General features: G+C 53.6%; 1 protein-coding gene across 4 annotated transcripts; it reads left to right on the top strand.

Annotated features, from left to right (window-relative positions):
• The first annotated feature begins 78 nt into the window (after positions 1-78).
• LOC120978647 (RNA-binding protein 6-like) lies at positions 79-26,290 on the top strand. 4 transcript variants are annotated; one of them, XM_040406907.1, is made up of 21 exons: positions 79-210; positions 1,752-1,826; positions 2,698-4,747; positions 5,469-5,558; positions 13,885-13,954; positions 14,682-14,755; positions 17,567-17,641; positions 17,718-17,778; positions 17,978-18,172; positions 18,543-18,700; positions 21,795-21,892; positions 22,302-22,347; positions 22,431-22,482; positions 22,587-22,675; positions 23,423-23,503; positions 23,579-23,656; positions 23,837-24,112; positions 24,197-24,265; positions 24,968-25,051; positions 25,206-25,276; positions 26,136-26,290. In XM_040406907.1, exons 2-21 carry the CDS (start codon positions 1,789-1,791, stop codon positions 26,221-26,223), a joined length of 3,843 nt encoding a protein of 1,280 aa, XP_040262841.1. In that variant the 5' UTR covers positions 79-210; positions 1,752-1,788; the 3' UTR covers positions 26,224-26,290. The 4 variants fall into 4 exon arrangements, with proteins under 4 accessions (XP_040262841.1, XP_040262842.1, XP_040262840.1 ...); XM_040406908.1 differs by lacking the exon at positions 24,968-25,051; XM_040406906.1 differs by having other exon boundaries at positions 24,968-25,276; positions 26,136-26,267.
• The last annotated feature ends 634 nt before the right edge of the window (positions 26,291-26,924 follow it).

Raw genomic sequence — 26,924 nt, 5'->3', positions numbered from 1 at the left:
CAGCCTGCAGCGCAAGTACTTCAACTCCCGAGATGCTGCGCGCAGGTGCGAGTGACGTGTTTCCGGTCTAGGGCGGAAGTCTCTGGCGCCCGTCTGTGAGAGGAGAGGATTCGGAGCTGAGGCGCCCTGACTGGTAACGGAGGCAGCGGCGCGGCGAGGAGCGTCCCTGGAGTCCCGCTGGGGCTTGTAGTTCGTCCAAATAAAATCACAGTGAGTCATGATAGGGCGGGCTGGGGGTTGTGGTTCCGCAGGATATAGGCCTGGGGGCCGCTTACTTCAAAAACGCACATCAGGGTGCAGAGCATGCTGGGAGTCCTCTCCCTGGTGTTGCTGGACTTTGTAGTGTCTGTATACCCCATTGATATGACAGTGGCTCCGCCCTCTTCATGTATGCCCACTCAGCCGCCATCTTTTTTGCCACATTCTTCTCCGCTGTCCTGACCGCGGGTCGATACCATGAAAAAGTACTGCGATACTCGATACCATGAAAAAGTACTGCGATACTCGATACCATGCGGAAGAAATAAACCGCCGAAAAAGCCGTGTGCATTCCGCATTTTATGGAACGTCTGGCCCGTAATTGAAGAGTCCGATCTTTTTTTTGGGGGGACAAGGTGGCAAAAAAATGGTGAATTGTGTGGTTTTTATTTCTTTTTTCTGTTATGGCGTTCACCGCATAGGAGTGTTTTTAAAAAAAAAAATATTTTAAGGGTCCATTCACACGTCCGTGTGTGTGTTTCACGGGTCCACAAAACACGGACACCGGCAATGTGCGTTCCGCACATCACCGGCACTTAATAGATAATGCCTATTCTTGTGCGCAATTGCCGACAAGAATAGGACATGTTCTATTTTTTTCGGGATCGGAATTGCGGGTCCACATTTCCGGGTCCAGGCAGCACATCGTGCGGCTCCATAGAAATGAATGGGTCCGCAATTCCATTCTGCAAAATGCAGAATAGAATTGCGGACGTGGGAATGGAGCCTAATAGTTTGGACTTTTTAGACGTGGCGATATGTAATGTGTTTGTTTATATATTTTATATGTAAAAGCGGGCGATTGATTAATTTAGCAGTTTTTTTACTTTTATATTTAATAACGGTTTCCCCCTTAGTGGCCGGAACCTGGATCTTTTCTGCCTGACAGAGGGTGGTGGCTCCACAGCAGCAGGGAGATCACCAGGGGCGGCTTTATGGTGACCGATCGGAGCCCCAGGATCACCCTGCTGGGGCTCCGATCAGACCTGCCACCAATTATCTTTATACTGGGGGGGGCACTGCGCCACCACTGATAATTAACCTTTAATACAGACGCAGGAGGCAGGTCCCTCCTGTATTGTGTTAAAGGTTGGTTATCATTGGTGGCGCAGTGACCAGGCACCTGCCGGCTGCTTGACTCTGGGGAGGACACAGTGGTGCCGGCAGCTTCATTGGGCTCAGCGCGGCCCTGTCATTGGAGGGAGGGGCTCCTTCCTTCTCCACTGTCTGCGAGCGCGCCAAGCGCCATAAGAGGAGAGTCTAGTATCGAAAAAATTAACATCCTGATACCGAATCGATACTGGCATAAAAGTATCAAAAGTTCGATACCTGAAACAACCCTAGTGCGGACGTGGCACCTCTGCTCCGGTATCGCTCCCCCCTGCCGTGGTTTGGGGGGTGGAGCATGACACGGTTGTCTTCCGCGGTCCTGAGACATGGCTTGGGTTCTATTCACTGCGCAGATTGTGACCGCTCCGTCCTCTCTTCCACAGGGTCGTCTTCAGGTCCAGTGACCCCCGGGCGGTGAACATGTGGAATCCCCCCCGACAACTGCTTCCTGGCTTTCGGTGAGTGTTTGAGGTCGAAAGAAAAACGGAATAAACTTATTTATTTATTTTATTCACTTCTATAGCGCTACTATATTCCACCGCACTTTACAGTCATTAGCATCCAACTGTCCCCAGGAGCTCACAATCAGTCTGTCTGGAGGAAACGCGGGGAGAGCATACAAACTCCATGCAGATGTTGTCCTTGGTTGGATTCGAACATAGGACTCCAGCGCTGCAAGGCACCATCGCTGACCACTGAGCCCCCGCTGACCACTGTGCTGCCCATAGAATGTGACAATTTTGCGCCAGTTGTGACTAGAGCCGCCAGTCACATGTCTAAGAATAACCGACGATTGCTCCACTGAATAATACCCTCCCCCCTCCCTGCCTAGGGCTGGGCAGTATACCGTTTCTTAATTATGGCGGTATTTTAGTGATGTCATAGGGACAGTCACATTTGAGAGAGCTGCCTGCCTCTAAAACATCGGGCGCATATTACAGAGCAGTGTGCCCGCCAGTCGGCACTGGAGAAGGAGAGCGTCTCTCCCACCACCAATGATGAGGCCACGGCGCCACCAATGCATAGAATTAACCCCTTAATACAAATGTGGACGGGGGCTCTGTGTGTCCCTGACAATCTTGTGCCTTTGCACTTCCGGCTACCAGCGCACAAGCAGTTGCAGCTTCAGGCACAAGACTGTCAGGTCCCAGCCAAGTGTCTGGTAGGCGCTGCTTCGAACTCTTGCTGATTGATTCGCTAGTCGGGGAGGTTATTTCTGAAGTTGTCAGTTATCTTCTTTTAGAAGAAGGTGTCGGAGTTCTTTGGTGACTGGAGTGGCCCTTTAATACCCTGGTTTAATGCAAGTTTTGTCTCTTGTTCTCTTCTCAGGGGCCATCCTGGAGAACCGTTTCCACCTAGAATACCCCCAGGCTCCTATCCAAGAATGCGAGGACGACCTTCTTTCCCCTTCCGGGAGGGACCAAGGGTTTCTAGCCCTCATTTTGGGGGCCCCGGAGTTGCTCCCTTCATGCACAGAAACATGGACGTGTCCATGGATGGACATTGGGAAGAGGGCAGAATGCTGCCGGAGGAACAGCTGCACCTCTCCAGGAGGCCGAGGCCGAACATCAACTATAGGGCTTTTAGAGAAGAGGAATTGATGGACATGCACTATGGGGACATGGGGGGCCCTGAGAATGAGCTTAGGTCCCGCTTAGCCCCAGATATGGACTACAGAGAGAGGGAAGCCTCCATTCTGAGTCAGAGAGGAGTACCTGATGTGGATTACAGACATGAGGAAGAACCAGCCATTGTGTACAGAGAGAGACTTCCGCCCCCTTCTGTCTTTAGAGAGAGCCTGGAGTACCGGCGGCGGCTGCAGGCGGTGGAGCAGCTGCGGCAGAGAACGGCCACCCCGCTGGATTACTCCGAGAGGGAAATGGAGGAGCTGGAGTACAAGCGTCGCCTGGATGCTCTGCAAGAAATCGTCCTGAGACAGCGAGAATCTGCAGAGTTACTGTCCAGGGACAGGGAGGTCACGGACATGAGAGACAGGGAGCTGAGGGAGCGCTCTGCATTGGGTTACAACGAGAGGGCAGTTCCTGCACATTTCCGGGAGTCTGCAGACCTGGACCTAAGGTTCAGGGAGCCGGACGTGGATGTAAACTTCCTGGACCAAGACCGAGCACTAGACTACAGAGAGAGGATGGTCATCGACTACTCGCATAGTGAAACCATGATGTACAGTGAGACAGAGGGCCCCGACTACATGGAGAGCGAGTATAAAGCCGGGCTGAAATCGCAGAGCAATGTGATCCCAAAGGGGGTGGCCGGCATAACCCGCAGGGACCTGAAGTCTGCCGATGCACCAGAGCCCCCCTATAAGAAGAGGAACATAGAGATTCCAGGGATAGACTCAGACTATCGGGAGAAAGAGAGCGCTGACTCTGATTACCGAGGCAAAGAGACCTCCGATTCAGACTACAGAGATAACACAGATTCAGATTACAGAGAAATGGAGGCTGCTGACTCAGACTATCGGGACAAAGAGAGCGCCGACTCAGACTATCGGGAAAGAGAGAGGGCAGACGCAGATTACCGCAAGCCTGCCGATAACGGCATGAAAAAGAGCGCAAACACAATGGAGGCAAAAGACAACGCTTCGAAGCCAGTGAAAAATTCAAAAGAGCCGAAGGCTGTGATGACTGCTCCAGATCTGGGGCCAAAGCCTCTCTCCAGTACAGAGCCAAGGGTCCCCTTCTTGTCTTATGACAAACCGCAGGTGTCTCCCATCTCCAAGATAAATAACGAGGCTCTTCGCCAGGAGGGGGCGCTGTCCGCACTGAAGGGAGGCGTGAAGAGCGACAAGTGCAGCTTCCCAGGAAAACTAGACGTCGACTTCAGAGATCATCCCAAACCTGAACTTAACCAGGAAACCAAAGAAGCGGGGAACAAAATCACAAGGTTCTCCACAGGCGGCAAGGAGCTCTGCCCTAGTGACCAAGACCTGCGAAGTAAGGAACCAGCTCAAGGCGGAGGCGATCAGGACTTCCGAACCAGTAAATATGTGCAGAAGAAGGATGAGGACCTCCGAGCCGGGAAAGAGCAGGCTTCAGCAGACCCCCTCAGCCAGAGCTCCCTGCTCTATGACTTCTTAACACTGGCAGCCAAGGAGTTAAAGCAGCAGAAAGAAAAAGTTGCTGCTGGGAATGAGACTGAGGGGCAGGCGGCCGTTCACATCCCGGAGAAACCAGCAACGGCCAGAACATCTCACCCAGCCTCCAGCACCACCAAGTCGGCAGCAGGACCGTCCCCGGGGGTCGAGTTTCTGGGCAGACAGGATGCGGACTACAGGAACAAGGACTACATGGATGTGGACTTAAGAGTGGCTTCTGGCGCAGACAAAAAATCTCATGATGACCATCAGCCTGGGAGTAAGGTATTCAAGACGCTGGTACAGGGGGAGAGGCGGGTGGGGGGCCAAGACCGGGGGGCTCCGCTCCAGAATGGCTGACCATCAATATGGGAGTAAGGTATTCAAGACGCTGGTACAGGGGGAGAGGCGGGTGGGGGGCCAAGACCGGGGGGCTCCGCTCCAGAATGGCTGACCATCAATATGGGAGTAAGGTATTCAAGGCGCTGGTACAGGGGGAGAGGCGGGTGGGGGGCCAAGACCGGGGGGCTCCGCTCCAGAATGGCTGACCATCAGCCTGGGAGTAAGGTATTCAAGACGCTGGTACGGGGGGAGAGGCGGGTGGGGGGCCAAGACCGGGGGGCTCCGCTCCAGAATGGCTGACCATCAATATGGGAGTAAGGTATTCAAGGCGCTGGTACGGGGGGAGAGGCGGGTGGGGGGCCAAGACCGGGGGGCTCCGCTCCAGAATGGCTGACCATCAATATGGTTTATGCTATATCACAGCACGTAATCAGGAGAAGCAGGAAAATTAAGACAATTACAGGGAATGATGGGAGAAGTAGTGATTCTGTCCAGTATCTGTGGTGCACTTGTATAAAGCAAAGTTATTGTAGGTTTGGCGTGTAAATGAGAGATGAGGAAAGGGAGAGCATGGTGGAGAGACAGGTAACCAGTGTAACGACTGACAGTGGAGGCCTTCATAGAAGCAGTGGGTTTCTCTAATGCATTGTGTGTCCCTCTCCAGGATAAAGACTACAGGAGGACTACTATCCCTGACGGAGCCACCAGGATTGTATGGCTGGATGGTCTCCCGACCGGAGCCTCTAGAGAAGACGTAAGTGCCCGTTGTTATTATTGCAGCACCATCCATTCCCTGGCGCTGTACATATGAGGAGGGGGCACAGACTGGTACAGAAGGAGACGGGGCTTACAGTCTGCGAGGTATGGAGGAAGGACGCAGTAGGTGCGGGTGAAGCGGGTCATGGCGGTATAGAGGCAGCAGGGTCACTGGTTGGACGCTTGTCTGAAGAGGTGGGTTTTAGGTTTCTTTTCATGGTCTCCACTGTAGGTGAGTCTGATATGTTGGGGTAGAGCGTTCCGCAGTGTGGGGGATGGACGGGAGAAATCCTGGAGACGATTGTGGGAAGAGGAGAGAATGAGGTCTATTGAGGATCGGAGATTACAGGAGGGGATGTATTGGCGGTCAGAGAGATATGGAGGGGGCAGGTTGTATGTCCGGATTCTTTGGGTTGTGGTGAGTCTGTGAAGGGATCGGCGAGAGAAGAGACGGGAGAGTAACGGGGTGAGAGGTGGATTAGTCAGGCGGCAGAGCTGAGGATAGATTGGAGGGCAGCGATGGTGCTAGATGGGAGTCCGCAGAGGAGAGTGTTGCAGTAGTCCAGGCGGGAGATGATGAGGGCAGGTACAAGCAGTTTTGCCCCCTCTGGATTGAGGAATGGGCGGATCAGAGAGAGGTTTTTCAGTTGGCGGTATAAAGGGCTTGGATGTGCGGTTTGAAGGACCGAGCAGAATGAACGGTTACCCCAAGGCAGCGGATTTGTGGGATTGGGGAGAGTGGGCAGCCATTGACCATGAGGGATGGGTCTGTTGATAAATTCTGTTTTATCCATGTTACGTCTTAGAAAACTACAACTCCTAACAGGGAACACGCATGAAAATAAACGCCAAGGTCCCAATATAGAGCGAAATATAAAATACAGTGTGGCGGCAAGAAGGGGGTGAAGATAATCGCCATGGGGTTAACCTCCCTAACAAAAGTACTGACCCGATTGATGGCACCGCCACAAACCCCGACACGCCTTTCACCTCAGCTTCCGTTAGGGATCGCTCTCGCAGGGGGTCGCAATCACAGATTTCTCATCGGACAACGGGGTTAAAGTCCAATTTATTCTGCCTCTTCAGCACCATCATAAAAATAAACGCCTGCCCGTCTGGGCTCTGCCTAAGGGCTCATTCAGACGGCTGTATGCTGGATCCGTTTTTAATGCGGACAGTTCAGCATGTCCGCAAAAAAACAGATTGCATTCCGTTTTTTCTGCTTATCCATAGACTTCAATAGGGCCATGTCCTGCCTTTCACTGACGAGTATAGGACAGGTTTCATTTTTTTTTTTTTTTTTTTGCTGAGCCGTGCAATGGAGGAAAAGGGCCCCATAGAAATGAATGGGACAGGATCTAATCCGCAAAAAAAAATGTGTTTTTGCGGATAGCATGCGGCCGTCTGAATGAGCCCTAATACAGAGGTCTTTTCCCTAGCTCACCTCAAAAAACGCAGTTTACACCCGGGGTCTCCGGCTCCAACCCTCTCTGTAGGGTCACCGCCTCCTCCCAGTCATACACCCGGGGTCTCCGGCTCCAACCCTCTCTGTAGGGTCACTGCCTCCCCCCAGTCATACACCCGGGGTCTCCGGCTCCAACCCTCTCTGTAGGGTCACTGCCTCCCCCCAGTCATACACACGGGGTCTCCGGCTCCAACCCTCTCTGTAGGGTCACTGCCTCCCCCCAGTCATACACACGGGGTCTCCGGCTCCAACCCTCTCTGTAGGGTCACTGCCTCCTCCCAGTCATACACCCGGGGTCTCTGGCTCCAACCCTCTCTGTAGGGTCACTGCTTCCTCCCAGTCATACACACGGGGTCTCCGGCTCCAACCCTCTCTGTAGGGTCACTGCCTCCCCCCAGTCATACACAGAGGGTCTCTGGCTCCAACCCTCTCTGTAGGGTCACTGCCTCCTCCCAGTCATACACCCGGGGTCTCTGGCTCCAACCCTCTCTGTAGGGTCACTGCCTCCCCCCAGTCATACACCCGGGGTCTCCGGCTCCAACACTCTCTGTAGGGTCACTGCCTCCCCCCAGTCATACACAGAGGGTCTCCGGCTCCAACCCTCTCTGTAGGGTCACTGCCTCCCCCCAGTCATACACAGAGGGTCTCCGGCTCCAACACTCTCTGTAGGGTCACTGCCTCCTCCCAGTCATACACCCGGGGTCTCCGGCTCCAACCCTCTCTGTAGGGTCACTGCCTCCCCCCAGTCATACACCCGGGGTCTCCGGCTCCAACCCTCTCTGTAGGGTCACTGCCTCCCCCCAGTCATACACACGGGGTCTCCGGCTCCAACCCTCTCTGTAGGGTCACTGCCTCCCCCCAGTCATACACCCGGGGTCTCCGGCTCCAACCCTCTCTGTAGGGTCACTGCCTCCCCCCAGTCATACACAGAGGGTCTCCGGCTCCAACCCTCTCTGTAGGGTCACTGCCTCCCCCCAGTCATACACCCGGGGTCTCCGGCTCCAACCCTCTCTGTAGGGTCACTGCCTCCCCCCAGTCATACACCCGGGGTCTCCGGCTCCAACCCTCTCTGTAGGGTCACTGCCTCCTCCCAGTCATACACACGGGGTCTCCGGCTCCAACCCTCTCTGTAGGGTCACCGCCTCCTCCCAGTCATACACACGGGGTCTCCGGCTCCAACCCTCTCTGTAGGGTCACTGCCTCCCCCCAGTCATACACACGGGGTCTCCGGCTCCAACCCTCTCTGTAGGGTCACTGCCTCCTCCCAGTCATACACCCGGGGTCTCCGGCTCCAACCCTCTCTGTAGGGTCACCGCCTCCTCCCAGTCATACACCCGGGGTCTCCGGCTCCAACCCTCTCTGTAGGGTCACCGCCTCCTCCCAGTCATACACACGGGGTCTCCGGCTCCAACCCTCTCTGTAGGGTCACTGCCTCCTCCCAGTCATACACACGGGGTCTCCGGCTCCAACCCTCTCTGTAGGGTCACTGCCTCCTCCCAGTCATACACCCGGGGTCTCCGGCTCCAACCCTCTCTGTAGGGTCACTGCCTCCCCCCAGTCATACACACGGGGTCTCCGGCTCCAACCCTCTCTGTAGGGTCACTGCCTCCCCCCAGTCATACACACGGGGTCTCCGGCTCCAACCCTCTCTGTAGGGTCACCGCCTCCTCCCAGTCATACACACGGGGTCTCCGGCTCCAACCCTCTCTGTAGGGTCACTGCCTCCTCCCAGTCATACACCCGGGGTCTCCGGCTCCAACCCTCTCTGTAGGGTCACTGCCTCCCCCCAGTCATACACCCGGGGTCTCCGGCTCCAACCCTCTCTGTAGGGTCACTGCCTCCCCCCAGTCATACACACGGGGTCTCCGGCTCCAACCCTCTCTGTAGGGTCACCGCCTCCCCCCAGTCATACACACGGGGTCTCCGGCTCCAACCCTCTCTGTAGGGTCACTGCCTCCCCCCAGTCATACACACGGGGTCTCCGGCTCCAACCCTCTCTGTAGGGTCACCGCCTCCCCCCAGTCATACACACGGGGTCTCCGGCTCCAACCCTCTCTGTAGGGTCACCGCCTCCCCCCAGTCATACACACGGGGTCTCCGGCTCCAACCCTCTCTGTAGGGTCACCGCCTCCCCCCAGTCATACACCCGGGGTCTCCGGCTCCAACCCTCTCTGTAGGGTCACTGCCTCCCCCCAGTCATACACCCAGGGTCGTCTTATCCCTCCTTGATTTCAGCCCCGCTGACCTGTGATCTCCTCAGCTAAAGGCAATGCCTGCAATGGACCCGGGGTGTGGACTGGGAGACTCCCACTACCAACCTGTCTCCCAGTCCATACAACTATACCCCACCGGGTGAGATCCCCCCACCACCATACCTCTACCGTGTACCGTATCACAAGGGTCTACATACCCTGGGTCAATAAACCAGTTAATTGATCACATCTGATGTATAAATAATAAAGTTAATGAACATCCGTTGCGCTCGCCATTATGCCCCCAGCCACCTCCTATCCGGAACGCGCTGGCACCCAGTCACGTGCAGGCGGGGATGGGGACGAGCCTCTCTAGCGTCACCCGCGATGCCACGGAGGCTCCTCCCCGGCATTGGATGTTTTCACCGGTGTGCAGTGCGAGGACCAGGGGTAAGTATATTACCGGTGAGGGGCCCGGCACATGTGGGTTTAAGAAATTGGATAACCCCTTTAATACATGTGTGTGTCGGATACGGAGGAATATATATATATTTTTTTTTATACCCACTATTATAAATGAACGGTATGTGGGGGGGGCCTTCATGTCTGGTGCGCGCATCACGTGACCTATCAGCCGACTCCCAGTCCGTGCACGTGACGTGGCTGGGGGTATAATGGTGAGCGCTATGGATGTTCTTTTAACTTTGTGATCAATCAACTGGTTTATTGACCCTTTGTATGTAGATGGATTCTTTGTCCCTTCAGCTCATTTCCCTTGAGGAAGCGGACGGGAAACGCCTGGCGGTGCCATCAATCGGGTCAGTACTTTGTGACTTTGGTTTCCATGGCGATTATCTTCACCCCCTTCTTGCCGCCATACTCCTTACCTGGATGTTGGTCTTTGCCAGTTCACACGTGTATTTTATATTTCGCTCTATATTGCGACCGTGGCGTTTATTTTCATGCGCGTTCCCTGTTGGGCGTTGTGTATTATAGGCACCTGTGTTCTTTATATTTTTGGTTGATACTTGGGCCCTCTTTTGAGGCTCCCCTGGTGTCTAGGTCTGATTGGTCTTATAAAGCGAGAAGAGGGAGGGTATAGAGGAAAGGCATTGCGGGATTAGGGTATGTCCACTGATCTTCTGTCTTTGCAAGCAGAGCTGCAGTATAAAGTGTGAGGGACGGACAGCTGTGTCCATATAGAGAAGAGCTGAAGAACTTCCAATACTAAATTAGTAGCAGTAGAGCGACTTCTGATAACGTGCAGTGAACCGCGCTGTTCCTGGGTAATGGATCCTGAATGCGAGTGACGTGTGTCACAGGTGGGAGCACAGGCCACTGCAGTACCGCCATCCCGTCAGCAGGCGGAGGTTGGCGCTACGCTAGCTGCTCTGCTTAGACATGTTATACGGCATCTGGTACCATCTCTTCTAAATGGAAACTGCTCTCTGTTACCTGATAATCTGGCATAAGGCGGAACAGTCTGGTAGTTGGGCACAGGGGCTAACAGGCCAGTGCTGACGATATCCTCGACGCTGGCGCACCATGATGACTCAGGGCCACCCTGTGCGCGGTGCAGCATGCTTAGCATCAGTATCGGGGTTTGGGATAGGTAGGTCCATCTGAGGCTCCAGGATTCTGGATATTGTCCATCATGTATTTTGCATACACTTTTTACACAGGAGGCAGAACGTGGCACGTTGGTGGGTTCTGGGCATTCTTGCTTCTGGTGAGCCACACATGCACAGAGGTGCCCTCTCAGTGACCTAGTACCCAGTCCGGGCACAGTACGGAGCTTGTGTCTGATCAGTCGGTGCAGCAGCTCTGTCACATAGCACGTTTCTCTGGCGCAGACCAGCGGATCGCTCCCCCACAACCCCAGCATAATGTTGGGGGCAGCGACGCCCTGAGATTAGACATCAGTCTACAGACTTGTGGCATATCTGCCCCCCAGCAGGCCCGTGTGACTGACAGGAGGCACAGACCATTGTAGGTGAGGCGTCACTGACGCGATCCATGTAGGTGAGGCGTCACTGACGCGATCCATGTAGGTGAGGCGTCACTGACGCGATCCATGTAGGTGAGGCGTCACTGACGGGATCCATGTAGGTGAGGCGTCACTGACGCGATCCATGTAGGTGAGGCGTCACTGACGCGATCCATGTAGGTGAGGCGTCACTGACGCGATCCATGTAGGTGAGGCGTCACTGACGGGATCCATGTAGGTGAGGCGTCACTGACGGGATCCATGTAGGTGAGGCGTCACTGACGGGATCCATGTAGGTGAGGCGTCACTGACGGGATCCATGTAGGTGAGGCGTCACTGACGGGATCCATGTAGGTGAGGCGTCACTGACGGGATCCATGTAGGTGAGGCGTCACTGACGGGATCCATGTAGGTGAGGCGTCACTGACGGGATCCATGTAGGTGAGGCGTCACTGACGGGATCCATGTAGGTGAGGCGTCACTGACGGGATCCATGTAGGTGAGGCGTCACTGACGGGATCCATGTAGGTGAGGCGTCACTGACGGGATCCATGTAGGTGAGGCGTCACTGACGGGATCCATGTAGGTGAGGCGTCACTGACGGGATCCATGTAGGTGAGGCGTCACTGACGGGATCCATGTAGGTGAGGCGTCACTGACGGGATCCATGTAGGTGAGGCGTCACTGACGGGATCCATGTAGGTGAGGCGTCACTGACGGGATCCATGTAGGTGAGGCGTCACTGACGGGATCCATGTAGGTGAGGCGTCACTGACGGGATCCATGTAGGTGAGGCGTCACTGACGGGATCCATGTAGGTGAGGCGTCACTGACGGGATCCATGTAGGTGAGGCGTCACTGACGGGATCCATGTAGGTGAGGCGTCACTGACGGGATCCATGTAGGTGAGGCGTCACTGACGGGATCCATGTAGGTGAGGCGTCACTGACGGGATCCATGTAGGTGAGGCGTCACTGACGGGATCCATGTAGGTGAGGCGTCACTGACGGGATCCATGTAGGTGAGGCGTCACTGACGGGATCCATGTAGGTGAGGCGTCACTGACGGGATCCATGTAGGTGAGGCGTCACTGACGGGATCCATGTAGGTGAGGCGTCACTGACGGGATCCATGTAGGGGAGGCGTCACTGACGGGATCCATGTAGGGGAGGCGTCACTGACGGGATCCATGTAGGGGAGGCGTCACTGACGGGATCCATGTAGGGGAGGCGTCACTGACGGGATCCATGTAGGGGAGGCGTCACTGACGGGATCCATGTAGGGGAGGCGTCACTGACGGGATCCATGTAGGGGAGGCGTCACTGACGGGATCCATGTAGGGGAGGCGTCACTGACGGGATCCATGTAGGGGAGGCGTCACTGACGGGATCCATGTAGGGGAGGCGTCACTGACGGGATCCATGTAGGGGAGGCGTCACTGACGGGATCCATGTAGGGGAGGCGTCACTGACGGGATCCATGTAGGGGAGGCGTCACTGACGGGATCCATGTAGGGGAGGCGTCACTGACGGGATCCATGTAGGGGAGGCGTCACTGACGGGATCCATGTAGGGGAGGCGTCACTGACGGGATCCATGTAGGGGAGGCGTCACTGACGGGATCCATGTAGGGGAGGCGTCACTGACGCGATCCATGTAGGGGAGGCGTCACTGACGCGATCCATGTAGGGGAGGCGTCACTGACGCGATCCATGTAGGGGAGGCGTCACTGACGCGACACTCAATCACATTTTCACACAAGTCCCTAAAGTAGATAAAGAAACAAATCAAAGAAATGAGCCACAAACCAGATCTGGAGGAAAATGCTCCAATATAACGTGTCTGCGAACAATTTTTTCTAAAGATCAAAGTCTGATCTTCACATATCTGTGGAATTGCATCATGGCAGGAAAAAAGGAGATTCCGGGGACCTCAGAAGCAGAGTTGTTAATGCTCATCAGGCTGGAAAAGTCTCTAAAACCATCTGTAAAAAGTCTGGACTCCACGAATCCACTGTACATCAGATTATATACAAATGGAGGAGACTCCAGGCCATTATTGCCCTCCACAGGCTCATGCCAAGGATGAGGCACGTAATAGTCTGCCAGCTCACAGACACCAAAGGTCACCTCTAAAGATCGTTCTCACATTAGCTAATGTTGCTGAGTCCACTGACCAACAATGGTGCAGCTGCTCTCCAAACAGACCATTGCTGCTCGTCTTCAGTTTGTAAAGATCAGAGTCCAGAAGGATATTGTCCAATGTTCTGTCTGGAGGAAGGAATACCCCCCCGCATAAAGACCTCGTCCCCTCTGTGACACGCGCTGCTGGTAGGATCATGGTCGGGGTCTAGAGGACAACGTCATGAGCTGAAGAGAGCAGATCATGGAGGGAACCACCAACATGGCAGAAACAAGGGCCACACGCATCCTGACAGCAGGGGTTCACATACTTTTACCACTCAGACATGTTATATTGGAGCATTCTCTTCCAGGTCAGATATTTGTGACTCATTTGATTTTGGTTCTTTATCTACTTTTAGGTGCAGTTTTAGGTTACATTTATTTTGTTCACCAAATGTTTGCATGTTGTTATTCAGTTTCCAAGCTTTGAAGCCGCGCTGTGGATGAGGCCCGGCAGCGGCTGCTGCTTCATCCTCTCATTGTATCTCTGCTCCACAGATCCTCTCTGCGCTCGGCGCAGCGCGCCCCCTGCCCAAAGATGGAGTGAACCTCATCGGATACATTCCAGGTGGGTGCTGATGTCGGTGTTTAATGAATGACCCCCACATCCCGTGTCACGACTCTGTAGAAAGTTAGAAATGCTCAGACCTCCTGCCTGTAGGAAACCATAGAGGAGCGACTCCCGAGGATACAGGAGACGTGCAGATGTGGAGGCTGTCTGACCTCTGCCTCCTCATGTACACAGTCTCCGGTATTGCGGGCAGCTCGTGTAGTGGATTGTCGCTATTCCCAGCCGTGACTTGTGGCTGGAATCGTTCCTTGTGCAGATTCTGATGTGGCAGAACACAGGCCCACGGTCCTCCGGACTCCGCTGTAATGTCTTATAAGAATAGTGTCACGTGGAGGGGGGGGATTGTTATAACTAAAGGTGGCTTTCAATCCTTGTGCTGTCCCATGGGTGGCCCTAGTACAGAGAAACCCCTGTGCTGGACCCACCTGATGCATGACCTGGCCCCGAGACCCCCAACACTCATCACTACTAATACCACCCACCTGAAGGACCTGGGAAGATGCAGAGGTCGCTTCCTCCCATTGTACGGCCCGTTCCGTGCAGGCTTCTGCTCCCGGCTCCTTCCATGTTGGTGCTGATTATGATGTCTGTCCTGCCTGCGTTCTCTGGTGAATGTACTGGGGTCATAATAAAGCTGTGTGTGGGGGAGGGGAGCTGTAAGTAAATGCCATTTCTCTTGCTCCAATACTAACTGACATCCCCGTCTATCACATGCTGTCCCCAGGTTACAGCTTCGGCTCTGTCTGCGTGGAGTTTTCCCTCGTGGAAGAGGCCGTCGGATGCATGGAAGCCAACAAGGTTACTTGTCCACCTGTTCAGCGGTGCTCTGGAAGGATGGAGAGGAGACGGGGAAACCCTAGCGAGTCTCCTGCAGCTCCAGCAGACATTCCGCCAGTTTGTGGGGTGCAGCCTTTTACCTGCCCCTGACACACTAGGGGAACATCTGCTATGACCAGTGTCTGCAGCCAAGCCGAGGTGCCGTCTTTACATGTCATCAGGCAGGGAATGCAAAGGGTTAAAGTGTATGAGTTACAGCATGAAATGCAGCAGGACAGTGACATCCCGCCCGTCTTCAGCTTCTCCCAGCATGATGGTTGCTCCCTCCTCATCATCGCGGCAGTTATATGGAAAGGCAGAGGCGCAGGCTGGTCAGACGATCCCGTACAGAGGGGGACACTGGGTGGAGGGCAGGAAGGGGGGCCTCAGATCCCCCACACGTCATCGCACTGTACGCTGATGATCCACTCAATCTAAGGGACTCCCTGCAGGGGGGGGGGGGGGTCCTATGCTGCGCCTTTCTCTCCGGTGTATGGCGCCATGCTGCGCTCCTCTGGGTTTGACATGGCGTCCCCTGGTCACGTCCTGTTGACCCTTACCTTCTGTGCCCTCATTTCTGTGTCTTCTCACGGAATCGCAGTTTGTTGGCGCTCTCTATTTCTGTGTGTTCCCTCTCGCCGCGGTTACGGTCGTCTTTTCTCTTTGCATGTTATTTGACCGGACACTAGCTGCGCTCTACAATGCGACCAGGACGGAGTAATAGTGAATGAAAGCTACACGTGGATGGCGAGTGTACGAGGAGATGTAGCGGGGCCCTGTATCAGAGGATGATCCCTACACTTCCCGAACTGTCTGTCTGATGGCGGGTCTATCATGTATACCATAGACCCGCCATCCGATTGACTGTACCATAAATCACTGTGATGCGGTCGGTTTAGGTCAGGAGCTGCAGTCATCCCGGGAGATGCAGGCCGCATATGGTCATGGGAATCAGCCCCTAGGGAGCCTGTGAACTAGAAGTGGAGAACCCCTTTAAGCCCTGAAGTCCTAACGCCCTGCTGCGGTTTGCTGTGTCCATTAGGCGGCATGTCTTCCATAGAAGAGAATCTGTGTAAAGTGATAATGTATGGGAGGCGCATAGATCCTTATGGGTGCCATATTGTGACTGATGTGCGACTCCGGATGAGACCTATGTAGTGGGGGGACCGCCTGCCTCAGAGTAAGGGTCCATTCACATGTCCGTAGCGTATTGCAGATCCGCAATACACCCGGCCGGCGCCCCCCATAGAACTGCCTATTCTTATCTGCAATTGTGGACAAGAATAGGACATGTTCTATTTTTTGCGAGCCACGGACCGAAAGTTCGTGGCCGCGGCACGGACATGCAGATGCGGACAGCACATTGTGTGCTGTCCCCATAGAGAATGAACGGGTCCGCACCGTGTGAATGGAGCCTGATCAGTATGCACGGTATGAGTCGGTGTTGGTTATTCCATCCCATAATCGTGGCCTGCAGTGATCCTCGCTTGGGGGTCTGCATGAGACTGTATGGAAAGAGAAGGGTCCGACCTTCTGCAGCTTCCTCATCATTTTCTCCTCTTCTTGCTATCAATGAATCCAAACGTCCTTGAAAGCTGCTCCTGACCTGATAGTTTTCACAGTAGAGGGTTTGTTACATTGTATGCAGCCTGGATTGTCCTCCGTGAGGTAGACAGCTCGGAGTGATGCATCAGGACTGGATACCGTGGTGGTCCCGTTCACTGACTGCAAGTAGAGTTCTTGAAAATGGCGAGGAATGAAAACAAAAAGGGGCAAATGTAAGATGGGAGTGAGGGGGGCTGCATAGCCCCCATCAGTGCATGGTACTGAGATGCGGGTGGCGCTGATTTGCGCTGTGTACCACTTGCTGCCGTGGAGTATAGTAAATCTGTCGGACTGTGGCCCCGTCGGACCCTGGCCCCATTTTCTTGGCACTTTGCAGAAGTAACGAGTGAAGTAAAAAGTTCCGTGTTGTGCCGCAGACATGGCGTGTCCCAAAAATACGTGAATTTTATATGCCAGAAAAATGGAGCCAGTCGCTTACTACCCCCTAAAGTCTATTAGAAATTGGCACAAGTCGTCATTTACATGGGACTGCAGCGGATCTCTCAGCGCAGTCACACCATTATTTACAAGGGCGCACTCTGGCCGAGTGTCCGTTATCTGCTGCGTCTCCTCATCACCCACTGGAATCTGACAGCCGCCTGATAGCAGGACGTTACGTGGCGCCCGCTGCTGAGCTGACACCTTATGGCTCCTTGTCCTGCACTCAGTCACTTCCCAGCACGTCGTAGATTCCCCCCCCCCCCCCCCCAGAGCGGCCGCGTCGAGTGACATGGAGGTTTTCACAGGAGGTGATCGCTGGGGACTTCTCAGTCCTTGAGTAATGAGCGCTTCTGCTGCCTCACACAGATGTGGACTTGGTACAGTGTATCAGTGCAGGACTTGTGTTCAGCTCACACTGATACACTGTAACAATCCCTCCACTGTGCTAGGAAGACTAGGTTAGGAGCTAAACAAGAGTGCTTCCATTTGCTGACTGAAAGCAGTGGTCCTAAAAATGGTGAGGAAATAATACAAGGGACTATTAGACCCATCCATCGCCTGTGAGCGGCCCCGGAGGCAGTAGGTTTGGGGTTAGGTCCATCTTTGGGGTCCCCTCCCGGCTCCTGCCGCCTTCTGTCCACTCTATCAGTTTCTGCACATGGAATCTGTTCCGGCGGAGCGCTGTGCTCGCACTCGCTCTTCTCGCTGTCCTTTGCTGCCTTTCAGTTCTTCTTGTCTTGTTTTTAGGGCGTCCTCAATTTTAGAGGAAAAAAGATCAGTCTGAAGTACATTCCCAATTCAGACCGATGGAGCTGCCAGCAGGTGAGTCTGCGCCCAGGACGTGCGCTGCGGGCGCTGCGCCCCCGCCGCCTCTAACCCTCTTCTGTGTCTCCTGCAGTGTAAGGGGGTGAACGTCTTATCTAAGGAAAGATGCTGGCAGTGCAGTGCCCTCCGGGCAGGTAGGTCCTGACGTATGTACCTCGTACCATCCAGACACTGCTCAGGGAGGTGTGAGCGATAACCGAGAGCAGCTTTGGGGGTGACTGGAGTGTACGGCAATAAGGACTGGTACAAGATAAGATTTCTACAGCGGGTTCTATAAAGGGGCACTCCTCTAAGAGTAACTGCTGCCATAAATCCTCCTTCTGTTACGTGCAGGGTCTGACCACCTGCCTGTCCGAGAAGCCCTAAAAGATGCCAAGACGCCGATCCTCCCTACTTCACGACGTGCCAAAAAGCGCAATGCCAAGCCGAGCCCCCCCGTCCCCAGCAGAAATGACAGTAAGAGAAGGCGGAGCCCCCCGCCGAAGGGCAAAAAAGGAGGAAAGCCTGCCGCCAAGGCCGAGAGTGCAAGTGAGTAACGCCTAGTGGACGGTGAGAGCCGTAGTCTCCTAAATCCACACAGGGAGGGATGCTGGGAGTTGTACTTCAGATGGTTTGTGTAATAACTAACGCTAGACCGTTTTAATTCCCTTCCATTTGCAAGATCTCTGCTTACTTTTAGCTTGTAGAACATTCTGCATGCACAGCTGATGACCTTGTTACAGTGTATCAGCATAGTCCACAGATTCATGTGAATGTTCTGTTAGTTTCAGAGGTTTTCTTGTACGGGCAGTATGAGCCGTGGCGGCAGTATGAGCCGTGGCGCAGCGTGCGGGTTGTTAAGGGTGAGTTTCACATCTCTGTTCTTTGTATCAAGACTTTCCATCTTGTCCATCCACAGCCGTCATCATCAGGGGAATCGGCGTGAACACGACCCCAAATAGTGTGGTGAAGGCGCTTCAGCCGTACGTGCAGCTTTCTGTGCGCAGCATCCGCATCATGAAAAACCGCAAGAGCGACCATCGGGGATTTGGCTTCATTGACCTGAGGAATCACAAGGTAGCGGAATAGAGTGGGCATCGAGGGGCGACTGTGGGATTATTATAATTACTTCCAGCCCCCCCCCCCATATATACCGCTTACATGTACATCTCCAAACCCCCTGCCCCCTCACCTGTACATATCTGCCTCCGTGCTGACCTGCATGTATACCCCTCCTCTGTACTGACCGACCTGTATACCCCTCACCTGTACATCTCCAAACCCACTGCCCCCTCACCTGTACATCTCCTCTGTACTGACTGACCTGTATACCCCTCACCTGTACATCTCCTCTGTACTGACTGACCTGTATATACCCCTCACCTGTACATCTCCTCTGTACTGACTGACCTGTATACCCCTCACCTGTACATCTCCTCTGTACTGACTGACCTGTATACCCCTCACCTGTACATCTCCTCTGTACTGACTGACCTGTATACCCCTCACCTGTACATCTCCTCTGTACTGACTGACCTGTATACCCCTCACCTGTACATCTCCTCTGTACTGACTGACCTGTATACCCCTCCCCTGTACATCTCCTCTGTACTGACTGACCTGTATATACCCCTCACCTGTACATCTCCTCTGTACTGACTGACCTGTATACCCCTCACCTGTACATCTCCTCTGTGCTGACTGACCTGTATACCCCTCACCTGTACATCTCCTCTGTGCTGACTGACCTGTATACCCCTCACCTGTACATCTCCTCTGTACTGACTGACCTGTATACCCCTCCCCTGTACATCTCCTCTGTGCTGACTGACCTGTATACCCCTCACCTGTACATCTCCTCTGTGCTGACTGACCTGTATACCCCTCCCCTGTACATCTCCTCTGTACTGACTGACCTGTATATACCCCTCACCTGTACATCTCCTCTGTACTGACTGACCTGTATACCCCTCACCTGTACATCTCCTCTGTGCTGACTGACCTGTATACCCCTCCCCTGTACATCTCCTCTGTACTGACTGACCTGTATACCCCTCACCTGTACATCTCCTCTGTACTGACTGACCTGTATACCCCTCACCTGTACATCTCCTCTGTACTGACTGACCTGTATACCCCTCACCTGTACATCTCCTCTGTACTGACTGACCTGTATACCCCTCCCCTGTACATCTCCTCTGTACTGACTGACCTGTATATACCCCTCACCTGTACATCTCCTCTGTACTGACTGACCTGTATACCCCTCCCCTGTACATCTCCTCTGTACTGACTGACCTGTATACCCCTCCCCTGTACATCTCCTCTGTACTGACTGACCTGTATACCCCTCACCTGTACATCTCCTCTGTACTGACCTGTATACCCCTCCCCTGTACATCTCCTCTGTACTGACTGACCTGTATACCCCTCACCTGTACATCTCCTCTGTGCTGACTGACCTGTATACCCCTCACCTGTACATCTCCTCTGTACTGACTGACCTGTATACCCCTCACCTGTACATCTCCTCTGTACTGACTGACCTGTATACCCCTCACCTGTACTGACCTGTATACCCCTCACCTGTACATCTCCTCTGTACTGACTGACCTGTATATACCCCTCACCTGTACATCTCCTCTGTACTGACCGACCTGTATACCCCTCACCTGTACATCTCCTCTGTACTGACCGACCTGTATACCCCTCACCTGTACATCTCCCCCGTGCTGACTGACCTGTATACCCCTCACCTGTACATCTCCTCTGTACTGACTGACCTGTATACCCCTCACCTGTACATCTCCTCTGTACTGACTGACCTGTATACCCCTCACCTGTACATCTCCTCTGTGCTGACTGACCTGTATACCCCTCACCTGTACATCTCCTCTGTACTGACTGACCTGTATACCCCTCACCTGTACTGACCTGTATACCCCTCACCTGTACATCTCCTCTGTGCTGACTGACCTGTATACCCCTCACCTGTACATCTCCTCTGTACTGACTGACCTGTATACCCCTCACCTGTACTGACCTGTATACCCCTCACCTGTACATCTCTCCCGTGCTGACCTGTATACCCCTCACCTGTACATCTCCCGTGCTGACTGACCTGTATACCCCTCACCTGTACATCTCCCGTGCTGACTGACCTGTATACCCCTCACCTGTACATCTCCTCTGTACTGACTGACCTGTATACCCCTCACCTGTACATCTCCTCTGTACTGACTGACCTGTATATACCCCTCACCTGTACATCTCCCGTGCTGACCTGTATACCCCTCACCTGTACATCTCCCGTGCTGACCTGTATACCCCTCACCTGTACATCTCCCGTGCTGACCTGTATACCCCTCACCTGTACATCTCCCGTGCTGACTGACCTGTATACCCCTCACCTGTACTGACCTGTATACCCCTCACCTGTACATCTCCTCTGTGCTGACTGACCTGTATACCCCTCACCTGTACATCTCCCGTGCTGGCTGACCTGTATACCCCTCACCTGTACATCTCCCGTGCTGGCTGACCTGTATACCCCTCACCTGTACATCTCCCGTGCTGACTGACCTGTATACCCCTCACCTGTACATCTCCCGTGCTGACTGACCTGTATACCCCTCACCTGTACATCTCCCGTGCTGACTGACCTGTATACCCCTCACCTGTACATCTCCCGTGCTGACTGACCTGTATACCCCTCACCTGTACATCTCCCGTGCTGGCTGACCTGTATACCCCTCACCTGTACATCTCCCGTGCTGACTGACCTGTATACCCCTCACCTGTACATCTCCCGTGCTGACTGACCTGTATACCCCTCACCTGTACATCTCCCGTGCTGACTGACCTGTATACCCCTCACCTGTACATCTCCCGTGCTGACTGACCTGTATACCCCTCACCTGTACATCTCCCGTGCTGACTGACCTGTATACCCCTCACCTGTACATCTCCCGTGCTGACTGACCTGTATACCCCTCACCTGTACATCTCCCGTGCTGACTGACCTGTATACCCCTCACCTGTACATCTCCCGTGCTGACTGACCTGTATACCCCTCACCTGTACATCTCCCGTGCTGACTGACCTGTATACCCCTCACCTGTACATCTCCCGTGCTGACCGACATGTATATTCCTTTCCCCCATTACTCTAGGAGGCGATCCGTCTGACCGTGTTGGTTCGTGAACTCAAACCTCCGCTCACCATTGATGGGAAACCGATCTCCGTGGACCTGGCTGTCGGGGAGAGGAGGTGAGCTAGTATAGCGTCTGTCATCCTGCCCGTGTCATGGAAAGGCTGTCCCACCATGTCGGGAGCATCAGGCATGGCAAGCGAGACGTTCAGCATGTGCTTGCTCTGGGGTTGCCATGGTAGCACCGACAGACTAATTCCATTGTATTCGTCCCTTTACATGGGACCATATTACAGAAGATTCCTTCCTGACAATCTGCTGAGCTCTAGAGGACAAGACTGCGGCATTTACATCGCTCACTAGTGATAATCTGTGCGATTAAAGGGCCCTTTAGGGTGGAGGTCACGTGCACAGAAGTGTTAGCCTGCTACCATGGTAACCCCAGAGCAAGCACAAACCAAACCAGGTGAATGTTGGAATCCTTCTCCCTTTCTGTTAAATGTTCCCGTCCCGGCTTCATCTCCACAGGAACGAACAGAGAAAGTCTCAGAAAGGCAACAGAAGTTCAGCAAAGGTGAGTTCACCGCCGTCCCCTCGAGTCCTGCAACCCCCGCCTCCCCTGACTGTGGTCACCGCCTGTTGTCTGTCTGATTACAGGCCCGGAACCGCCGAGCACAGAGAAGATCCATCACCTATCCGGGATTCAAAGGTACGGGTAAGATCTGTGAGCAGGAAGCCCCCCGAGCTGTGCTCTCGCTGGGGACATCTGGGGGGATTTTAGGTCTTCATTACTGTAATTCTTATGTTCTGCAGCGGCCGGTCCAAGTTATGTCTATAACCCCAAAACTGGCATGTATGTGGACCCCCTGACCAAGACGGTCTACAGTGGAAACAGAAACCAGGTACGTGTCTACCCGAACTGCACCCCATATTAAAGGGGTTTTCCAGGTTTTTGATACGGATTACCTATCCTGAGGATCTGATCAGTGGGGGTCCGACACCCAGGCCCCCCGACGATTAGCTGTTTCAAAAGGCACCGATGTTCCTATGAGCTTACCAAGCACAGCACTGTACAATGTATGGTGGCCGTGCTCGGCCCCATTCACTTCTACGAGGCGGAGCGCTATATTAAGGTCCTCGGTATTAAAACCCCTTTAATTCCACCTTCAGGGCGTTTCCAGCTGATTCAGTGTCTGCACGGAGCTTACTCTGTAATTTCATCTCTACACTCCGCATTGTAGGGTCTTGGCTAAGCTGTTAGGGGGGTTGTCAGTCCACAAGCCTGCTGACTGTTTCCAACTGCAGCAGAATTGTGAGTGCAGCTCTGGTGTATAAAATATCCTGATATCTTTACAGTGACGCGGCGGTTCATAAACGCGGGGGCATTTGTCCTTCCCCTTGCATCAGAATTCTGGCAGACACAAAAGTTACACGTTTGCTGTATTTTTGCACAAGAATGTGAGGTTTTGGTCATTTACGCCTCTTCTGTCACATTTGAACCTTAGTTCTGTTAATGGGGCTTATGCCAGATTTACTACTTAGTCTGAAAAAGCTGAAAACTCTCGTAAAGGGCGGAGTCGCCTCTGTAGACAAGCGCAGCACCTGACGACTCCGCCGCCCGGTCTGATATCTGTTATGTCTCTCGTCAGCGCAAGAAGGACGATCAAGCTGCAGGCGGTGGGAAGAAGCAGCCTTCGAGCCAACCGCGGAGGGGCTTCACCGAGGACAAGGTGAGAGGACGCCAGCCGCCCCCCTCCCCCGTCCTGACTCGGTGTGCACTTCCTCATGGTCGCTTTTATTCTCAGGTGAAGGATTCGGACAAGGAACCCTTTAAGAGACCGTTACCCCCTCCGGTGACCAAGAAGGAGGAGCCGCCTCTGGAGGTAATTCCTGGGGTTCTGTATGGGAACATTTTTGCTAACAGAATCCTCTCCAACCTGTGCATCTCCATCTGTTGCAAACTACAACTCCCAGCATGTCCAGGCAACCTTCAGCCGCCAGGTAATGCTGGGAGGTGTAGTTGTGCAATGGCTGCAGACCATCACCGTGGTATTTCTCCTTAGCCAAAGCACAACCCTCTGATTAAGCTGCTTGGAGAATATGGAGATGACAGTGAGGAGGAGGAGGAGGAGGAAGTGTTCCTGCCTCCGATAAAGAAGAAGCCCGCTCCACCCCCACCGGCCCCTGCTCCTAAACCAGCTGCGCCCACATTCAGCCCCATCGCCGTCCATCAAGAAAAGTTAACGGATTGGAGTAAGATGATTTGCCTGTTGTGTAGGCGACAGTTCCCCAATAAGGACGCGTTAATCCGGCATCAGAAGTTATCGGATCTGCACAAGGTAATGACTTGTACCCCAGAATATGCACCCCAACCCCCGCCCCAATCCTGTGTTTAACCTTCTGTAATCTCTGCCCTCCAACAGCAAAACCTTGCCATCCAGGAGAAGGTCAGGAAGTCTCAGAAGGGGCTGGCTTTCCTGAAGGAGCAAGAGGTAGGGGCGCTTATCTACTCTACATCCATGATCACCGTCCCAAAACTACAGCTCTCAGCCTGCAGCTGTCAGGGCATGTTGGGAGTTGTAGTCAAGCACCAGCAGGAGAGCCCTCTGCTGTAAATCTTTTCCGATTTGTCGCTGAGCCCAGTTCTGATCCCTATAAGTGATGTCCGAATCGCCTGTGAAGGGGCCTCCTTTAATTATAAAATAAGCGCTGGAGGTGCAGAGACCCCACAATCGGATGTAATCGGGGGATGGCGCTCGCCAGCGGAATGCAATGTCCGTTGGAGGGAAATGTCAGGTGGACAGAGGTGTGAATCATCCATTACATGGGGCCCGTCCTGACGATTGTGCGCTCCATGAGGCCAAACATTCGGAGGGGCATTCACTGCCTCCTGGAGGTTGTCGTTGTCCGCACTCCCTCAAGCGTCTCTATGCTTCCTATGTATATTGTTTTATCTGAGGTGGATGCAACCAGAATAAAACCTCCATTCTTTACACTGCAGGCTGCACTGAGAAAACTTTAATAATAATCTGAGTTATAAATTGACAACCGAACTGCTGGCTGCAAAATCGCTCCCTTGTGATACCCTGTGTACCCCATTCTGCATGCCCGATGCCTGCTTTGCTGGGGATGGTGGGTAGGGAGGGCAGAGTGTTACCTACCTGGCTGCCACTGAGTGTGGATGTTATCGGCAGGAGAATCAGTCCATACAGCGGAGGTTGCTGCAGGCCAGGAAAGAGCTGGAGATGCTGGAGCGACAGGAGGAAGGCGCGCAGCAGGTGCAGTCCTGGAATATACACCGCGCACACACAGCTCTGCTAAAGGGCCAGCTGCATGCCCCTAGCTCATACCCAGCCCTGCATGCGCCCTCCCCCATCCTTTCCACTGCAGCTGTGGAGATACACACCTGTCTGTCCCTTTACTCTCTGACAGGAAAGGGAAGGTCTGGACTCCGAGGTCCAAGCTCCTGGAAACAAGAAACCGAAAGGTTCTGATCCCGGCAGGTAAAGCGATTGTGTGCCACCTCCCCCACGCAGTACTGAAGCCTTTCAAGATCCCCATACGGACCGGGCACTGCTCACAGCTGAGGGGTTGTTACAATGTGTGGACAATATTCAGACCGATACTTTAAGGCCTCTTTCACACAAGCGAGGTTTCCGTGTGGATGAGATGCGAGAACGCTGACCATTCATGTCAATGGTCCTGTGCGCATCATCTCTGCGTCCAGGAGAAATCGCAGCTCTGACACCATAGAAGTGAATGATGCTGTGTGAAAAACGGAAGGTGTCCAGGTGCCACGTGTGAAGAATAGCAATCCGGGTGGAAAAACGCAGACGTGGAAAAAACGGACTCGACTTGTCTGGAAAAGCAGCAGTTTCCTCCTGAATAGATCCTGACCGTCTGTATCGCTCGTGTGAAAGGGGCCTAACAGATTTGTGCTGCTGCTGTGTTTAGCTGGCTGCATTGTAACAAACCCTCAGCTGTGAGCAAGACTAGGTCGGGACTGGTTTTCAGTCTCAGGCTGTAACTTTAACATTCAGTAACTGCAAGCAGAGATCTTGTAAACTACGAAACGGAAACTCAGTCGTCCCCACTTCTCTAAAGCTCTTCATGAGCACGAGAGGTCGCCCGATATGGCCGTCTGGAATCGCTCAGTCACAGTCTCCATGCAGCAAGAAATGATTGGTTGCTACTGGGGTCCTACACCCCCCCCCCATATCCATCACAGGGCTTCAGAAGCTCAGCGTTGCAGACCAGCAGGGCGGGGGTTAATCTATGGCTGTGTGATGACTGCTGAAGCGCCGTGGCTCTAGCTCCGCCTGCACAGGCCTCACTTCTCAGTCTCTTCTGCTTCCATTACAGCGAGCCTAAAGTGAAGAGACAAGCGGGAGCATCGTACCGGGATAACATGAAGAGGCGAATCCTGGAGCGCTACAAGGAGCTGGAATGAGCCTCTCCCCTGCCGCCATCCGTCTGTCCCCACGCTGCTGCTATCTATGTTTTTATAATAAAATGTTTAACAAAAAAAAACTTTTTGTGAAATATCTGTGGGATGGGGTATTGTAAGCGTCTCCTCCCATCGGGCTGCGCTGTACAGGAGCGAGCTATATATCGCGTCCACCTCTCGGTTTTCATTGTCCCCTTGGAAGATGAAAGCAGAGTCCTGACAGGTTAACACAGTAATATAGTTGGTAAGGCCGAATACAGCCCTCCGCCCATCCAGTTCAAGGTAAGGCAAAATACCCAGTGAGGTAGAAGGGGACCTGTAATATTATTACACTCCAGAAATACATCCAGACCTCTCCTGAACTCCTTTATTGTACTCACCATCACCCCCTCCTCAGGCAGAGAGTCCATAGTCTCACTGCTCTTACAGTAAAGAGTCCATAGTCTCACTGCTCTTACCGTAAAGAGTCCATAGTCTCACTGCTCTTACCGTAAAGAGTCCATAGTCTCACTGCTATTACAGTAAAGAGTCCATAGTCTCACTGCTCTTACAGTACAGAGTCCATAGTCTTACTGCTCTTACAGTAAAGAGTCCATAGTCTCACTGCTCTTACAGTACAGAGTCCATAGTCTTACTGCTCTTACAGTAAAGAGTCCATAGTCTTACTGCTCTTACAGTAAAGAGTCCATAGTCTCACTGCTCTT

This window comes from Bufo bufo, chromosome 9 (genome assembly GCF_905171765.1).
Source record: "Bufo bufo chromosome 9, aBufBuf1.1, whole genome shotgun sequence".
In the NCBI taxonomy this organism is placed as follows: Eukaryota; Metazoa; Chordata; class Amphibia; order Anura; family Bufonidae; genus Bufo; species Bufo bufo.
The sequence above is the reverse complement of the archived record's forward strand: the minus strand, read 5'-3'. Positions and strand labels throughout refer to the sequence as shown.

Coding starts and splice junctions, on each gene's coding strand:
- LOC120978647 (XM_040406906.1), top strand. CDS start 1,789: ATGTGGAATCCCCCCCGACAACTGCTTCCTGGCTTTCG. Junction 14,756..17,566: donor GATGCATGGAAGCCAACAAG/GTTACTTGTCCA, acceptor TCTTGTTTTTAG/GGCGTCCTCAATTTTAGAGG. Junction 18,173..18,542: donor CGCCAAGGCCGAGAGTGCAA/GTGAGTAACGCC, acceptor GTCCATCCACAG/CCGTCATCATCAGGGGAATC.